Genomic DNA, 16837 nt, shown 5'->3' with positions numbered 1-16837 from the left:
GCACTCCTTTAGAATCCAATTTGCAATACCGTCCGGGCCATGTGATTTTCTGACATCCAGCCTTGATAAATGTTCTGATATTTCCTTTAGTGATGCTGTAAACTCATTCATGAGGGGAGATTTCTTGTTTTCGTCTATGTCACAATTCGGTATTTTCTCTCTGGTGAAAACAGATTTAAAGTGATTGTTCATGACTTCGGCCATCTCTAAATCTTCTGTGTATTCTATGTTTCCTTGGCATAGTTTCACCAATTCCTGTTTGTTTTTAAGTTTACCATTCACATACCGATAGAATAGTTTGGGTTGCTCTTTGCATTTGTCTATAATATCCTTCTCATGGTTCCTTTTCTCCTCTCTTCTCACATTAACGTACTCATTTCTATAGTTAACATAAATTTGCCATTTGCTTTGTTTTTTGTCTTTTCTCCACTTTTTCCAAGCTTTGTCCCTTCTGTCTTTTGCCTCACTGCATCTTTTGTTGAACCAACATTTAATGTACTCTCTCTCTCGCTTTTGTCTTGGTACATGCCTGTTTACCCCTTCATTGTAGTTTTCCATCAATATATTCCATTTCTCTTCCACTGCTGTTTCTTCCCTGTAAAATATTTCCCAGTTTGCATTCCGGAAGAATGTCTTTAGTTTTGTAAAGTCTGTTTTGTTGTACCTCAGTCTTCCTTTCCTATGCTTTTCGTTCCTCTCTATGTCTATTTCTTCCTTTAGTATAGTTTCGATGAGTACATGGTCACTCTTTCCAATTGGTGTCTCATACTGGACTTTATGCACTATTTCAGGCTCTGTTGTAAATATTAGATCTAGTTTCGATGGCTCTTCATTATTTCTGTACCTTGTGTTTTCATGGACCCATTGGGTCATTGTGTACTCCATGGTCATATCTAGCAGTACATTGCCCCACGAGTCATCTCCTCCTTGCACTGTCATGCTGTCCCAACAAATTTCTTTGCAATTGAAGTCCCCCATAACTACCAGATTACCCTTACCCATTAGTATCTCATTGAGTGATTTTCTTGTGTCATCTAGCATTTTTTTATGTTCAATTTCTTTCCAAGCGCTTGTTTTTGGAGGCACATAAGTCACCACAAACTTTCTACTCTTCATATTCTTGCCTTCGACTTTTATCATGATCAATTCAGCATTACCTTTGCCCTCTGCAATTTTTGTCACCTTTAGGTCTTTCTTGGCCAAGAACATGATTCCCCCTCCCTGTTTCTTGTCCCTGTTTTTTATCCAGTAGTTGTATAAACCTTGTCCGATAACAGTGGATGGTATTTCACCTCTTAGTTTAGTCTCTACAATTCCCATTATGTCTGGTTTTGCTTCTAACAGATAATCATTGAGTTCGTTCAGTCCCGAAATTAGTCCGTCAATGTTGGTATAGGCCACTTTTAATTTTCTTCCTTCTCCCTGGTTTCTTCTTCCCTTGTTTTGTTCGTTTTGAAGCGCCATTGTCTTAGTCTCAAGTCTATTACTCTCCACTGGAATTCTTTGCATTCTGTCTCCGATCTTTTCAAGTTTTTTTCCTTTGCTTCTTCTCTTAGCGCCCTTTCTTTTTCTAATTCCTCAGTACTCATTTCTCTTTTTATCCATATCTTATTGTATTTTTCACTCTTTGCCAAGTTACCTACTTTTTCAAATATGTCTTCTACTACCACTTGTGACCTTAGTTTTATCTTTAGAGGTCGATTCCTATCCTTAGTATAGCGACCAATTCTGTAAGTCTCTTCTAAGTCTGTGCCTGAATCACTATCTCCCCCCTGAATTTCATTAAGGATTTCTACTGCTGTCTCTTTTTCTTCTTTTTCTCTCATGTACCTCGCCAATCCTTGTTTTTCTTTAAGCCCATAAACCACAATACATTTCTTCCTATCTACTGTGTCCCTGACCCAGTTTGCTTTTTCGTTAATCACTTGAATGATTGTGTCTTTTGCATTATCTTGCATTTGCTGCTTGACTATTTCTTTGAAAGCAATTTCTTTATTTTCAATATTTTCTTTCCACTTCTTAATTTCCTGGATACTGTCCCCACCTAAGTTTTCTTCGATCTTTTGTGTCAATTCTTGGAATTTGTTGTTCACTTCTTGCTTTAGATTTTCGCTATTATTATCATTAGTTTTCTTCTTTTCATTTTCATTCTTCAGTTCATTTATGTCTCTTTTCATTTCTTTAATTTCGTTTGTAAGATCCAAGTTAGCTTTTTTCAGGTCAGAAATTTCGTGGTTAGTCTTAGATAAACAATCAATTAAACCAATGACCTCTTTTCTTAAGTCCATGATTTCATTTTCCCACCGAGTCCTATTTTTGCTCATCTCTCTCTCTCTATCTCTAATAATCTACTTAAGTTCTTTCTTTCGTACTTACCAAACCCTAAGAAGTCATTGTCGTAACACGTGGCGCTTTGTTCATTGTTTACATCGCGGTTCGGTGGATTGCCTCCAGATGGCTCTGATTCGCAACTGGCTTTCGAGCCGTTTTCATTCATTTTTGCTAATTTCGAGTTAACACAATTAACTAGCACTGCATAGATACCATTTCGGGCACTCACATTCACTCCCCACCCCTACAGTACAAACCAGGTTTTCCTTTTTCGTTGTAAATCCTCTCCTTCTTGGTCGCGCGACGACGAGCGACGACGAGCGGTGTTGCTTCGATGAGCGTGTGTGTGTGTGTGTATATATATATACATATATATATATATATATATATATATATATATATATATATATATATATATATATATATATATATATATATATACATATACACACATGTATACATATACATATATATATATATATATATATACATATATATATATATATATATACCTATATATATATATATATACCTATATATATATATATACATATATATATATATATATATATATATATATATATATATATACCTATATATATATATATACCTATATATATATATATATATATCTATATATATATATATATATAAATATATATATATATGTATATACCTATATATATATTATATATATATATATATATATATATATATATATATATATATATATATATACAGACGCTCCTCAACTTACGTTTTAGTTACATTCCGAACGGCCGAACGTAAGTTGAAAATGAACGTAAGTTGTTACTGTACCATACATCTGTAAATTCTATTACCGTATCTTATAAAACACCCCTAAATCATTAATTGTACACATAACATTGTAAAATAATAACATTAATTTCAAATAAATTAAATTCAAGCAACATATATTGAGATGGTGGAGGAGGAGGAGGATGAGGCAAGGCATGTTCAGTCTGTCGTTTGTGCCATGTAAACAATGGACGCAGCATCATGCGTAAGTATCGTTTGAACTACGGAGAGCGCGCTAAACTAAAAAATTCACTCAATTTTTTTTTTTTATATATATTTTTTTTACAGTCAGTTCAAACGTAAAATCGAAAAAACGTAAAATGAATGAACGTAAGTAGAGGAGCGTCTGTATATATATACCTATATATGTGTGTATATATATATACATATACATGTATATATATATATATATATATATATATATATACACACATACATACATGTACCAAGGCTTTTTCCCCCTTACAAGGGGGTAGCCAAAAAGAAAAAGGCATAAAATCATTCCCACCCATTCCATCCCTGAATACACTCCACACCCCTCCACCCTCCCTCTTATCTTAGCACCTCCTGGATGACGGGTCATCCCTGCACCTTGTCCACTGCACTGGGTCAGAAGCAGTGTCGCAAGACACAGCACATCCACAGCAAAGCCGCTTCATTAAATCGGCGACCCCCCTCTCCGTCCCCCCATTGCATAAAATGAGAGGACGGGGAGAAATCCCTTCGGGCTGCGTCAAATTTTGCTCACACACACTACCTCACCCCCCATCCACCCGCCCATTCCACCTCATGCAATCACAACATCATCCATATACAACCATTCTCCATTTACCCCTGTCTTCTGTCCTCTCCCGTCCTTCCTCAACAGACATTCCCCTCTTCCCCAAAGCCCCCTTCACCCCATCCATCCACCTCATCCTAGGACGTCCCCTCTTGTTCACTCCCTCCTCATCTGCCTTCCACACCTCTTTTACTAGTCTTTCTTCACTCATTCTTTCCATGTGTCCAAACCATCCTAATACTCTTTCATCAACCCTATCTCCCAGCTTCTTTTCCACCCCTGTTCTCCTCCTCACCTCCTCATTTCTCACCCTATCTAGCCTAGTAACCCCCATCATACTTCTCAGACACCTCATCTCAAATACATTCAAACTCCTCTCTTCTTCTCTTATGTTCCATGTTTCTGTCCCATACAGTGCTGTTGGCACAATCAGTCCTTCATACAGTCTCCTCTTAGCATCCATTCCCAAATGTCTATTCCTCATTACACTCTTTAATCCACCAAGGCATTTATTTGCTTCTCTCAATCTACATTCTACCTCCACTTTCACTCCACCTTTCCCTGCCACATTTGCACCCAAGTATCTAAAACTATCCACTTCCTCCAGTCGCTCTCCCTTAATGCTCACTTCCAGTCTACTGCCACTTTCACCCCTTGTACATCTCATCACCTTACTTTTACCCACATTTATCTTTAGCTTTCTTCTATCACATACTCTCCCAAACTCTGCCACCAACTTCCTCAATCCCTCCTCCTATCCTGCCGCAAGCGCAGTGTCGTCCGCAAACAACAGCTGGCTCACCTCCCACTTTTCTCCATTTTCTTTAACCATCTCCAATCCCTTGCCCACTACCCTTGCATTTACCTCCCGCACCACCCCATCCATGTATAAGTTGAACAGCCAGGGCGACATAATGCATCCTTGACGAAGTCCCACCTTTACCTCAAACCACTCACTCTCTCCATTTCCAATCCTGACACAAGCTCTACTATTCTCATAAAAACTCTTGACAGCTCCCAGAAGCTTTCCTCCTATCCCATATATCTGCATAACCTCCCACAGTGCCTTCATGTCTACCCTATCATAAGTCTTTTCCAGATCCATAAAAGCCAAAAAAAAACATCCTTCCCTTTTCCTATAGCTTTCTCACATATCTGTCTTACCACAAAGATCTGATCTACACAACCTCTACCTGTCCTAAATCCACACTGTTCCTCACCAATTACTCCTTCTGTTCCTCTCCTAATCCTCTCAATCAAGATCCTCCCATAAGCCTTCCCAACTACACTCAACAAGCTAATCCCTCTGAAACTACTACATTCACACTTGTCCCCTTTTCCCTTGTAAAGAAGAACTATACAGGCACTCCTCCAGTCCTCCGGCACTCTACCCTCTCTCCAACAAACATTAAATAACCTCACCAACCAGTCCACCATCACTGTACCTCCCTTTTTCAGACATTCCGCATGGCATCCATCTAGACCAGGTGCCTTACCTGCTTTCATCATCTTAACAACTGCCTTCACCTCATCCTTCCTTATTTCTCCTCCATTCTCCTCATTCATCACTCTCATTTTCTTCGCACTTCCCACTGCAGCAATCTTTCCTTCCCTATCCTCCTTCAGATTTAGCAACTCCCTAAAATATTCTGCCCATCTTCTTCTTACTGCCTTCTCTTCCATTATCATCTCTCCATCTGCACCTTTTACCTTTTCTTCTCTACTTGATTTGCCTCCTCTTCCTCTCTTAATTTCATTCCAAAACCTCTTTTTATTACTTTCAAAATTTTCTGTAAAACTCTTACCCCATTTCACATCTGCTCTCCTCTTTGCAACCTTTACCTTTTGCTTTACTTCTCTTTTCTTTTCTTTGTACCTCTCATATGACTCCCTCGTCCTATTTTGTAACCAATCTGTGAAAGCTCGCTTCTTCTTTTCTACAACCTTCTTTGTTTCTTCATCCCACCATTCACTACCCTTTCTTCTATTTCCCCCTGTCCTTCTTGTTCCACACACCATCCTTGCACACTTTATGACTCCCTCCTTGAACCATCCCCATTCCTCCTCCACACCTAGCTCTACTCTACCCTTTACTCCCTCCCACTCCTCCTTCAGCTTCTTTCCGTACTCCTTCTCCTTTTCCTTCTCATTCAAGGAGTTCACTCTAAGAACCTCCCTACCTTTTGTCCCTTTCCTCTTCCTCCATCTATCCTCCACTTTCAACTTACCTTCCACCAAAAAATGACCTGATGTTCCCCCACCCTCTCCCCTTAGCACATGTACATCCTTTACTCTTCCTATCATAATCCTATTTACCACTACATAATCCATTAGCGCTCTATCTACCACCCTTCCCTCCACCACCCTCTCCCGTGTACTTATGCTTGACTTTCTTCCGAAACACTGTATTTGCTATCATCAACTCTCTTTCTAGACACATTTCCACCATCAACTCTCCACTACGATTCTTTCCTGGAACTCCACATTTCCCAACCACTCCATCGATTGGACCATTTCCCACCCTAGCATTAAGGTCTCCCAGTACTATAACATTGACACTTCTTCCCAAATCCTCTATGCACTCATTTAGATATATTCAAAAGGCCTCCCTTTCTTCTACACTCTCCTCACTGCCAGGCCCATATGCACTTACAAAGACCCACATCTCCTTCCCCAGTTTCACCTTCATCCACATTATCCTTGAGGAAACCTCCTTCCACTCCACTACCCGTTTACCTATCTCTTCACTTACTAGAATAGCCACCCCTTCCCTCCCTCGCCCTCTCTTCACTCCTGATAACCTCCCACTTACACTCCCAAACATACACTCACCCTTCCCTTTCAACTTAGTTTCACTCAAAGCCAACACATCCATCTTTCTTCTCACAAACATACTACCTATCTCTTCCCTTTTACTCTCATCTGTACCACATCCACGCACATTAAAAGACCCAAACCTTAGGGTGCTGGTCCGAGGCCTTCCAGCCCCCCTTATGCCTTCTCTTATTCTTTTAGGAATTTCCCCTGTGGGGCTACAAGGAGAAGGATGCCTACTCCCAATCCCGTCCCTTTCTTCTCGCCTGTTACGATACAAGTGGGAATACTTGGTGGCAGTATTCTTTTCCCCCACCATAGGGAATATATATATGTATATATAAATATATATATATATATATATATATATATATATTATATATATATACATATGTATATATATATATATATACATATATATATATATACACATATATATATGCATATATATATATATACATATATATACATATACATATATATATGTATATATATATATTTATATATATACAATATATGATTATGTATATAATAATAATCAATCTCCCATATAGGAGTTGGTAGTGGTTCTGGATCAAAGCACATCCACTTCATACACAATAAAAACCCACTTGATGTGCTTCCCATCTCAGCACCACATAATTGAAGGGTGATCCCTGTCCTCCATTACACCACTCAGGTCAAGATTAATGCAGTGAGGTAATAGCACTGACAGCAGAGCTTATTGAAGTTCATGTCTTCATCATCACTTTTAATACCAATTTTTTTTTTTCAGTCTATATATGACATATAGTGAAATATCCTGATGAAGTCTGAATAACACTGAAAATTACCGTATATTCGCCATCAAGAACTGACACAGCCATTGTTAGACCTTTTCCTGCTTTGAGTTGTGACGCGAATGTGAACAACTTTTTGTACTTAGGTACAAGGTCCTTAGTCAATTTAACCAGAATTAGAATCTGTGGTCTCCAGTTCTTTGTGTGCGGTGGACCTGTAATAAAGAAAAAGTTGTTAATAATACAATATAGTGATACAATCAAAATAAAAAAGCATTTCTTAAAGGTTTTGAAAAATTTGTGCCCAGTTCCCACTTAGTTAAATAGAAATGTTTGGTGCTAGATAGAATAAAGATGAATCTAATAATAGGTTCCTGCTCATGGAACCTATATGATGGATGTCAGAGAGAACCTTCTCACCAATGTCCATTTTCTAAACCTAAAAACAACTAAATGAAAACTCTTAAGAACTGGCTCTTGGTCTCTGGTCTAGGCCCATGATCTCTGTTGGCTCAAACTACTTTCCTCCTAATTTTTATATAAAAAGAGCTGACAAGTGGTATCTCCTGCCCTCCTTTCCTCCTCAATCTCTTCCTGCAAGCTAGTGATAGTGAAATAGACCCACACTAATACACATATATCAATATACCCAGCTCACAAAGTATGGTAACATTCAGCCAATGCTTTAGGGACTATTTTGGGTTCCCCTTTTGGACCAGAGCCACACTACATTTCTCTATGCTAGAGTTAAACTTTCTACTCATAGACAAATGATAATACTTTTGTACTACAGCTGTTCCTCCTTTGTGTTGCTCCCTTGAGACTGTCCTTTACTACTCCTAAGACTCTACTTCTTCTAGGTCCCCTGTAGCAGACTTCTGCCACTTTGTTTTCCATGCATATCATAAAAAGTGACTAAGAAAAATCATGGCTGAAGAGGATCTGGGAGAAGTACAACCTGAGCTCTAATAATTGGGTCATTAAATGTGCATGGTGATACAGATGAGAGTAATAGGGAAGAGATTAGTGATTTGCTTGTGCAATGGGAGACAGATGTATTAGCATGAACTGAAACTAAGTTAAAGGGGTGGGGCACATTTAAGGTTTGGAGTATGGTGAAGAGGGTTTCAGGAGTGATTAGGAGGCAAGGGAGGAAAGGAGTAGTGCTGTTGGTGAGTGACAAGCCAGGAACATGTGTGGTGGAATGGAAGGAAGCCTTTTCAAGATTAATATGGGATGAGAGATGTGGATTTTTGCGAGTGCATACAATCCTGGTGTAGTAAGAAAAGTGAAGAGGGAGGAGAAACTTTTTGAATTATCTGAATGGGTGTTTTGAGAGTTTTGGGAGGAATGCAAATGTAGTGGTGTTGGGGGATCTCAATGCTAGAATAGGAAATAAATCAATAGAAGTAGTAAGAAGGTTTTGGGTGCTATGAAAGAATATTGGTGGAGAGATGATGCTAGAGATATGCTTAGTAATAGAGTTGATGATAACATTGTTTAAAAAGAGAATCAAGCATAAGTATACATAGGAAAGGGTGGAGGGAAGAATGGCTGATAGGGCACTGATGGACTATGTAGTGGTATCCAAAAAGAGGATTGAAGAGTTGAATGTTCATGTTTTCAGAGGAGTGGGGAAAGTGTCAGACATTTTTTTGGTAGATGCAAAATAGAAAGTGAAAGAAAACTGGAGGAGGAGGAGGATGGTAGAGAGTTGCTAAGAGTAAACAAATTGAATTGAGAATAAAAAGAAAAATACTATGAGAAACTGAGAGATATATGGGAGGTGGTGAGGGAAACAGGGGAAGTAGGAGAAGAATGGTTATTTTTCATAGATGTGATAAAGTGTGCACATAAGATATATGGGATGAAAAGGTTAGGTGGGAACAGAATGAAAGGTAGTGAACGGTGGGATGAGGTAAAATAGAAAAAGCCAACCTATAAGGTTGGCTGCAAGGTACTAGTAGAGAGAAGGAAAATGCAAACTGAAGGAGGCAAAGAGGAGGGGAGATGTAAATTGGGTAGGAGTCTGACAGAGAATTTGGCAAATTACATATATATATATATATATATATATATATATATGTATATTATATGTTATATATATATATATATATATATATGTTATATAAATATATATATATATATGTGTTATATATATATATAGAATATATATATCTATATATATATATATATATATATACAGTATATATATATATACACATACATACATACATACATACAGTGAGTCCTCCTTATACGGTAATTCTTTATCCGGTAAATTCACAGTTATGGTATTTGGTAATTACTACCCTCGATTCTATTTATGGTAAGAAAAATTCACAGATACGGTATCCGCTCGTGTTTTGTTTACACTGTACCGTAGTGCCACCATGCCGTGCAGCCACCACAACAATCAGTCTCTTCCCACGTTTCCCTTTGAACACAAGTTAAATCCTTACAGTGTGTTTTTTGTGGATATTATTATCACGACATACAGTGGTGCACCCATAATGGCCACAAAACGTTCTGCAGACACTGCTGGAGTTGAAAAGGCAAAGCGAAAGAGGAGTAGTCTGACATTGGAGGTAAAATCAGATATTTTGAAGAGGAAAGAGCAGGGAGAAGGTATGTCTGCCATAAGTCAAAACTTGGGCCTAGCCCAGTCAATAGTCTGGACGGTGTTGAAGAATCATGAAGCTATAAAAAAAGCTGGGGAGAATGCAACGCATCTGCAGAGCAAATTGCTAACAAAACACCGGGAGCCAATAATGGATAAGACAGTGCAGACGATGAAGTGCTTGAGGGTTTTCAGCCTCCTGCCTCACCCTCATCTTTGTCTGCCCACTCAGCAAAATATGAGTAAGGGCTGAGATCCCTACTGTCCCTTAGCCTTGGGAGGGACATCACCTGATAGAATGTATGGCGAGTGAAAGGTAAATAAAAACATTTTGTGTTTATTTCTTTTGCGCAGCACTTTACATTTTCTTATGTGACTATTTTCATGTATTTTCATGTCTGTAGGGGTGACTTTCGACGTGCTGGAACACATATCCTATTATTACATGTTATAATGGGTTCGGTATATGATCATTTCAATTTGCGGTAAGGTTTTCAGGAACGCATAATTATGTACCGTATAATGAGTACTTACTATATATATATTTTAAGGGAAACACAAAGTGAGGAGGTGAGTCAAGTTGGGATCAATCACTCAATCTGTTGCCCTTAGTCTCTCTTGCTGAAGATCTGTGGCCTCCAAGAAACTGGCAACAACCTCTGGGTGGGAACAAATTTCACTTTGGGAAGAGATATTGTTACTGTCTATGGATTGTTAACATGGGGCATAGTAGTATGAGGTATTCTGTGTCTTCTGTGTGGTGGTTGTATCTGGGGCAGCTTGAATCTGTAGCCAGGCCTATTTTGAGTTGGTACGGTCTTAATGACAGATGTCCTGGGTGCAGGTATCAGTGTGGTTCTTGTAAAATGTGGGAAGGTTTTCTCTATCAGACTTACATCTAGGGGGTGTTGTTGGAATGCAATGTTTGGTCTTTCTTGAAGGACTTTAGTTATTTGGGTGTGAATGGGTTTCTGTGTGGATGTTTTGTCCAGTTTGGATGATAGGTTGTGGTAGGTTTTTGAGAAGCAAGCTGCTATTTTTTTTTTTTTTTTTTTTTTTTTTTTTTGGTAGGGTTTGTGAAATGTTGTCTATTTACCTAATTGTAGTATACAGGAAAGGAGCAATGCTTGTTGGGTACCATCTCCTACTTTCCGATTTTATCATACTTAGCCACAAATTCATGGACAGTTCCAACTTAATTTATATCCTTGATTTCCATTTATATCTAGATTTGAATACATGTTTTGTTCAAGTTTGGGCTATATAATCTTCTGAGTTATTCCAAGTATTTAGGCATCTATATGGAAACCTTTGTAAGGGGGAAAAAGTCTTTGGTATATGTATGTATATGGAAACCAGTATTTATTCACATCCTTTGGATATGTGGTCTTTTTTAATTTGCTCCCATGACCTCTTAAAGCCCTTCCACCTTTAATCAAGAGATCTTTTCTGTCAATGCAATCTATTCCCTACTGTAATCATATCACCTCTTTCCCTTCGATCTTTCAAAGTTGGCAGACCCAGTGCTTTTAGTCTTTCCTCATATGGTTTATCTGCCAGGTTGGGCACAAGTTTGGTTGCTGCCCTTTGTATTCTCTCGATCTTGCTTATATCCTTCACTCTGGGTGGGGACCATACTACTGATACATTTCAATGTTGGATAGATCAAGGTTTTGAGGAGTTTTTTCATCATTACTTCACCTATATAGTGAAAAGCCACTTTAATCTTCTGCAGCAGTATGTATGTCTCTCCCACAATCCTGCTGACATGTCTGTCAGGTGACAGGTTGTCATTTATCAACACTCCCAAACCTTTCTCTTTTGTTTTTGTAATGGATTCACTTCCCAAGAAATATGTTAAGGATGGTCTTTAGCCACTATTACCCATTTCAAGTACTCTACATTTTTTGGTATTAAACTTCATTTCCCATTCTTAGCTCCATGCATATATAGTGTCTACATCTTTTTCCAATAGTCTACCATCCTCCTTGCTTTTCACTCTCCTATTCTTGCATAATTTGTAAACATGTTGGCCTAACTTGTTGTACCTTCCATCATGTCACTGACGTAGACAAGAAATATTACTGATGGAAGCACTGAACCTTGTGAAACTCCTCTCGTTACAGCTCTCCATCTTGACATCTTACCCTTTACTATTGTCCTCGTGTATCTTCCCTTCAAAAAATCTTTCATCCATTCTTGCGAGGTACTTTATCAAAAGCTTTCTCTATACTGAGGTACACACAGTCCACCCACCACTCTTTTGTAGTGCATCAACTAGTCTTGGGTAAAGTCTTAAAAAATTGACACACACAATCTTCCAGATCTGAAGCCACACTGACTGTCTGCAGTGTCCATCAATCTTTCACATAATTTCACTAATGTGCTGTCAGTGGTTGTCCTATAATGTAGTGATGTCTCCTTATTTCCACCTTTGTGAATTGGTACCACATTTGCCATTTTCCAATGAAGTGGCAAAATGCCTTCTTTCAACATACATACACTATGACTAAGAATCTTGTCCACTAGTTGTTTCCAACATGTTTTAAATATCCAGTTGAGATCCTGTCTGGTCCAGAAGGTTTTGTCATATCTAATGATCCCCAATTTTTTTTTTTTCCACACTTCTACATTTATGTCTTCTAAATCTGAATTTTTACAAAGGATTACAAAGGAGGAGCATGCCGACAGGAGACCTTTTGGCCCATAACTAGGTGAGATGTGGAAAAAATTATAATAATGATAAATAAACAAATAGAAATTATAACAACATTAATAATAAACAAATAAATGCATAGGTATAGTTAAATAATAAACAAACGGTAAATAATAATAATAAATGAAAAGCAATGATAAACAGATAAATAATAACAAATAAACAAATATAAAATAAATGTCAGGCATTACAGCATCTTCCTTAGGTGTTTATCTAAACAAATCTTAAAGCTTTGAACTGAACTACATTGCACTGCCTCTGCAGGAAGTTTATTCCATTCATTAACTACAAGGCTGGCAAAGTTGTTTCTACCCATTTCCAAATTAAATCTATTTCCTGACAGATTAAGATTATTATTTCTTGTCAGATTCTCATTCAGTGTGAAAATTTTGTCACTTTTGATGTTGTTGATTCTTCACTCCGGGCCAAAATCTCGCAGGCAGCATTAGCTGCCAGACGTATGATGTTGCGTCATAATACTTGCATTATAAAAAATAAAGTCACTGCTGTATCGTTCGTTCTCTCTTTCACCCGTGAATTTTGATAACCATAGAAAATATGATGAAGCCAGTTTACAGAGTATGGGGGTCACACAGGTACAACTACAATAAATATAATCAAGACCCGACATCGGCATCCTCGCGTACCCACTTGCTCCTCATGACACCTAAGTAGGCGTCACCATATGGAAGGGGTTAAAGACCTGTATCAAATCACCTCTGAGTCTACGCTTTGTTAGGGAGAAAAGATTCATATGTTTTAGTCAATTTTCATATGATTTATTTTTTATATTTGGAATCAGTTTTGTGGCTTGCCATTGTACTTTTTCCAATCTGTCAATGTCTTTAATGAGATTCGGTGACCATACGGAAACAGCATATTCCAAATGTGGACGAACTAACGATTTACATAGCTTAGATGATTTGAGATTATTACTGATAATTATGCAGATCCTTTTCACTACAGTATCCACTTTTGTTAACGAATTTTCAAATAACTTGTAATCGTACTTACGGTTGTTTTTATCTGTGTGCACAACCTTGCATTTACTTGTGCTAAATTTCATTAGCCATTTTTCAGACCATTGCCGTAATTCATCTAAATCTTCTTGAATATCTAATTGGTTTAAGTGATCATTTGCCATTCTGCAGTTTTGTATCATAAGCAAATTTGGAGACAATAGATTTTAGTCCATGGTCTATATAATTTGTATATATACTATGAATAGAAGTGGCACAAGAACAGAACCCTGAGGAACTCCACTCATAACATTTTTCCATCTAGAAGTTTTGCCATTTAAAACAACTCTCTGTTTTCAATCATTCAACCAGTTACTAGTCCAACTTAATAGGCTACCACTTATTCTGTGTGAACCTAATTTAGTAAGTACTCTTTCGTATCAAAAGTTTTTGCAAAGTCCTGATACAGATTGACCTCTCATTAACGGACTAAAAGGGGGGTAACAGTGTCCGTTGATGTGAATAATCCGTTGATTTAGAGTGGTTTTTGGGTGGCATAGTGATTGCACAGCACAAAACAACAGCACCAAAAACACCGAAAACACAGCGAAAACACCGCAAACACAGCTAATAAATGTCCAAACGTCCACACTGATCATGATCTTGTTAACTAGTAAACAAAACAAAGTGCACGCCATCATACCATCAGCCACTCAGCAGACAAACGCTGAACTAACAGACGCATTCACCCTACCCGCAAAATTTAGACTGTTGGACCGGACCAGCGGATTTCTGACCGGACCAGTGGATTTTGTCCATTGCATCCGATATCTGGTAATGCGGTGTCTGTTAATGAGAGGTCAATCTGTATATTAAAGACAAATTGGAAAATTTCATTCATTATTTCTGCCTGAGCTGAAGCCATTTCAAAGACCACCACCCACTTTTAACTTGGTGATTACTTTCCTGTCTCTCTCAATTTACCATTTACGAACCTATAAAACAGTTTTGGTTCATCTACTACACCTTTTTCAAAATTATCTTCTTCCTCCAAGTGAATTCTCGTGTAGCAAATTCTAGCTTGTTTATAAGCGTCTTTTGATTTGTTGCTTTTTCTTCCTCCATTTTCCCCAAGCCACATCCCTGGCTATCTCTGCAACTTCACACTTTTTGTTAAACCAGTACTGTTTCTGCTTCTTCCTTCCACTAATCTTTGGCATATTTTTGTTCACTTTCAGGTTGGAGATGTCAAGAAAGCTTTCCATTTCCTCCTTATTCCCATGATATTCATTACAGTTTGCTTCTTCAAAGTAATCTGCTTTCCTAAAATTGTGTCTTGCCTGTGTGATTCATTCCTTGGCTCTATTTCCTCATCCTCTAGCTGAAGTGGTTACACTGTAATTTTTTTCCTGTACAGGAAAGGTAGTTCAAGGACCTGGTGATATCTGGCTCTTTGGCTATTAACAGATCTGATCTAGTGGAAATGTCATCTCCTCTTACTATGGTCACTTCCTTTACCCACTGGGTCATTGTGTTCTCCACTGTTATACTTTACTTGATATTTACCCAGGAATCTGCTTAGGCATTTTCTTCCCATTCCTCCCAGTTGACTTCTGAAGGGTATGTGTTGTTAAAGGTTGTGGTGTAAAATTGTGTTCCTGTAATTTTCATGAGGTGTTCTATTGGGTGGATTTTGGTATCCTTTTATTACTTTCTGTGCTCCATTCTGCAGGGCTTGGAATGTTTGACTTGCCAATTATGGGGAACCATGCTCTGGAGGCATAACTGAAGGTAGTGTTTGAAATGAAATTAAATGAAATGTTTAAATAGATATCTATAGATATTTATAGATATAGATATGTTTATAGGTATGAAATGTTTATAGATAGTTAATAGAATTTCTTTTTGTTGCCCAAAGTCAGTGCTAGTGATTGTTTTGAATAGGTTTGACATGTGGGGTCAATGTCATACGCATATCAAATGTTAGAACCTGAAATTCTGTTCCAACAGAAAGAAGGGTTTGGCCATTTAATTTTACAATGACACATTTTTTTTTATTCATGACTGTCTGGAGTGAGCAGTGTTACTGTTGATTTTTGAGGTGGAGCTTCCATTTTGATATACCTAAGCCATTGTTCTAGCTTGTTTAAGTATGTTTGGTTGTTCTTTTATGCAATTTTGTATCAGCTGTGCTGGATTATTATTGTCAAGTCATTTGCATATGAGACAGTATTGGTATTTAGTTCTGGTTCAGGAGTTGGTACATCATTCCTTAAGTGGTTGAACAGTAAGAGGTAAGTATTGCACCTTGAGGGACTCCACTGTGTAGTCTCTTTGTATGTGTGATTTGGCTGTTTTGGCTTAATCTGCTTGGTCTTCCTGCTATAAAGTTGGTTAACCACTTCTTGTCATTGTTATGGATATCTGTCTCTATGACTTTTTTGGAAAGTGTGTGTCTGGAGTTGTTGCCAAAAGCTTTATTTATATCTTTAGCAATCATAAATGTTCACTCTGGTGGGATTTTTTTTTTATTGAATCACTCCAGTACTTGTGTGATTTTTGTGAACAGAGTGCTGGTAAAGAGGACTTCCTTAAATCCATGTTGACCGAAGAATGTAAGCATTTCTGATTTGATTCTTGCTGCATCAACCTTTCCATCAGCTATGATATTGTGGATTGTAATATGACTGGTCTGTATGATGCAGGGTTTTCTGGTGGATTGTTTGGTTTCAGAACTGGTATTTTATGAGCTCTTTTTCTGATGTTTGGGATATTGTTGTTTGGTAAGTGGTTGAAAATATCACTTAAGCCTCTTTTGGCATTTTCCCCACAGTGTTTGAGGTGGATGTTTGAGATCTTGTCTGGACCTTCAGTTCTGGAGTATTTTATTATTCCTTATATGTCTTTACTGTGGAAATGAGGGGTGGCTTTATTGTCAGGTTTGATTTTATATATTCAATTATGTTCCTGTTTTCTGTTATAATGTCTTGAAGCTAGACTTGGAGAAATGTTTGTTGA

At 37.8% G+C, this 16837-nt stretch overlaps 1 protein-coding gene across 5 annotated transcripts in view; it reads right to left on the bottom strand.

The window, feature by feature from the left end:
- Positions 1–16837, bottom strand: part of kcc (solute carrier family 12 member kcc) — a 731707-nt gene that overhangs the window by 61526 nt on the left and 653344 nt on the right. For all 5 annotated transcript variants that reach the window (XM_076198824.1, XM_076198825.1, XM_076198828.1 and 2 more), the window contains one exon: positions 7579–7739. In XM_076198824.1, the coding sequence (XP_076054939.1) occupies positions 7579–7739 (161 nt within the window). The remainder of the gene's footprint in view (positions 1–7578; positions 7740–16837) is intronic.

This window comes from Oratosquilla oratoria, chromosome 15, assembly GCF_046742065.1.
Source record: "Oratosquilla oratoria isolate Oo_2021 chromosome 15, ASM4674206v1, whole genome shotgun sequence".
Lineage (NCBI taxonomy): Eukaryota > Metazoa > Arthropoda > Malacostraca > Stomatopoda > Squillidae > Oratosquilla > Oratosquilla oratoria.
Note: the sequence above shows the minus strand (reverse complement) of the source record. Positions and strands in the feature narration are given on the sequence as shown.